The sequence below is a fragment of the Notothenia coriiceps genome, unplaced genomic scaffold (genome assembly GCF_000735185.1).
Source record: "Notothenia coriiceps isolate Sejong01 unplaced genomic scaffold, NC01 NC01_scaffold00007223, whole genome shotgun sequence".
In the NCBI taxonomy this organism is placed as follows: domain Eukaryota; kingdom Metazoa; phylum Chordata; class Actinopteri; order Perciformes; family Nototheniidae; genus Notothenia; species Notothenia coriiceps.
Genome location: NW_011339924.1, coordinates 1 through 2,464, shown reverse-complemented (window position 1 = coordinate 2,464; position 2,464 = coordinate 1). Strand labels below are relative to the sequence as shown.

At 39.2% G+C, this 2,464-nt stretch overlaps 1 protein-coding gene across 1 annotated transcript; it reads left to right on the top strand.

Moving 5' to 3' along the window:
- Positions 1–371: 371 nt before the first annotated feature.
- Positions 372–1,584, top strand: LOC104943942 (ribosomal RNA processing protein 1 homolog A-like; the record flags this gene model as incomplete). Its single annotated transcript, XM_010769412.1, has 3 exons — positions 372–433; positions 964–1,093; positions 1,516–1,584. Coding segments are annotated over 3 exons (261 nt in total), but the record flags the coding sequence as incomplete, so codon positions are not given.
- Positions 1,585–2,464: the final 880 nt, after the last annotated feature.

The window sequence follows — 2,464 nt, the reverse complement described above, 5'->3', positions numbered from 1 at the left end:
TCCGGAGCCCGAAAAATGGTATTCGGGACAGCCCTAGCCAGCTGAAACACCTTCTCGGAAAACCCAGAAAAACAAAACAAAAATCAATCTGGCTCATATGCTGCAGGAAACAACAGCTGATAAGGGAAGCAAGTCAACAGCAAAGATCAGTTTCCCACTGAGCTTCCCTACAGCATGTGTGACCTGTTTTCATTTTCTCACATTATAATCTCCAAACTGACATGATGTATTCATATAACGTAATTCCTCCACTAGATGTTATTGCTAATTAACAAAGGTTGCATCAACACTGATATCTGACATGTGTTCTAAAGATTGCGGATGTGTTAATTTCTTCCTAATATTAATGATTGTGTTCCTCTTGTTAACAGCTGGTTCGCTTCATGTTCAGACAAACCTTTGAGGTGCTGAAGAGGAAAAACTGGCAGAGCAGGTAATATGTTAAAACTAACAATTAAACTGTGAATATATTGTGAATAATCATGATAATTAGGTTTACAATAATAGTAAATATATTTTGGAGGGATAAAACAAATAACCATGGGGTGTTTTAATAAAGAAATACATGACAAACTGGTGAGAGAAATCACGTTTTTGATGATTTCTGAATTATGGGGATTAAGTCTGACAATTTTCGGACATCTAGCTAAAGCTTGATCAAAGCCGCTGTCACAGAGAGCTGCTGTGATTCCCCTCGGTTTAATGGGCTTATTTACCCTTTCACTGCCATGCCCTGTGAACATCCGCTCTGTATGGGGGAGGAAGTTAGGGTAAAAATTGGTAATGGGATTATTTTGCATACATTTTTTAAAAAATGTTAAGATGTCCAGATTAATAGTGAGCGTTGAAGTGTTTAAGATGACAGCTGCAGTTAAAAGATCTCTACAGACAGTCTTGCTCATGTCACTGCTGTGTCAAATGGTGTCCTCTTAGGTGAATAACGGTGTGTGTGTGTGTCCTCAGTGCGGTCGGCAGGTTTCTAGAGTTGCTGACAGCACAGCTCCTGCAGAGCAGCAGCGGGGCCCCCAGTGGACTGCAGTTCCACATCCTGGACCTGTATCTGAGCGAGCTGGCAGCAGTGGGCGCAGCAGAGGTACAGCTAGTCCCTGGCTTGAGATGAATAACTGGGATGGGGCTAAAATGGAACAGAGTTCATTTGAAGCTGGTTGGCCACTGTTGCCATTGTTGGTTTCTTCAATTACCCTCTCTGATAACCCCATGCTTATCTTAAAGTAGCAAAATGTCTGGTACTTAAGTTTGTTTTTCAGCTTTTTCGTGTTCTGATTATGAACTGAACCGCTGTTTTGGGTATTTTTATTTATTTTTGCTATTGTTGAGAAATGGGATGTGATTATTGACCAAGGCATCCTCTGTCATTTTTTCCAGACTGTTGAATTCTTTATTGTTTTGTTTTCCAACAAGAAGATCTTAAACCAGTTGCAGCACTTTGTTCTGAGGAACTAATGGATGTATGGTGTATGTAATGGTCCTCACATGGTTTTTTTCTTTTCACAGCTCACTGCAGACCAGAACTTGATTTTCATTGAGCCATTCTGCAAAACATCGGCCAAAACCAAAGAGTGAGTTCACATCAGCATGAGTTGTGATGCTGTCTTACTATAGAAACATGTGATCAGAGGATTTCAGAATAGGAAAGGCTACTGTCATTAAGACCAGGGGCCTCATTTATAAAGGGATATACGCTAAAAAAATGGCGTACGCCGGTTTCTACGCAATGTTTTCGATTTATAAAATACTAACTTGACGGAAAAAGTGCGGTCCTCCACGCAAACTCTAACCCATGCGTACGCACTAAGCACAAAAACTGGAGACGAGAAACTGCGACACCGTTGGCAGAAGGAAGAATGGAGAGAAATATGTGGAAATAATATCATAAATAAAATGTTACCTCATTTATCATACATGAAGAATTCATTTTCAAACATTGATTAAAGCCAATCTTAAAATGATTTAACAAACGCTTGTTTGCGACTCCTCAGTGCACACAAAAACATAACCTGGAGAAATAAATAAATACGGATATGTTATTTAAAACCACCTCGAATATGTTGTGTTAATGTTATGAAAAGTTTTCTCATAAATTATGCGGTAAGCAGGAGGACAGAATTACGTCTAAACTGACGCCGTTTTTCTATTTCTATAGGTTGTAGATACGAGCATGGTTTTATATGCTATCACGTTTAATAGTGTTTTATGCCGTTTGCTAAGACTTGACAAGTCGCTCGTAAAACACAGGAGGTATGGAAACTAAGAACACCATATGTGGTAAATTGTACAGCTAATATAACACAACACATTAGTTGTATTTACTTTAACTGGTGGATTATGGATATATAGTTGCTGATTGAAAGCTGGAACACAAACTACCAAATGCAAACAAATTATTCAGATCCAGTCGTCATGACTCCACTCCGGAGGGATTCCCCGATCATTTCTTACAGTT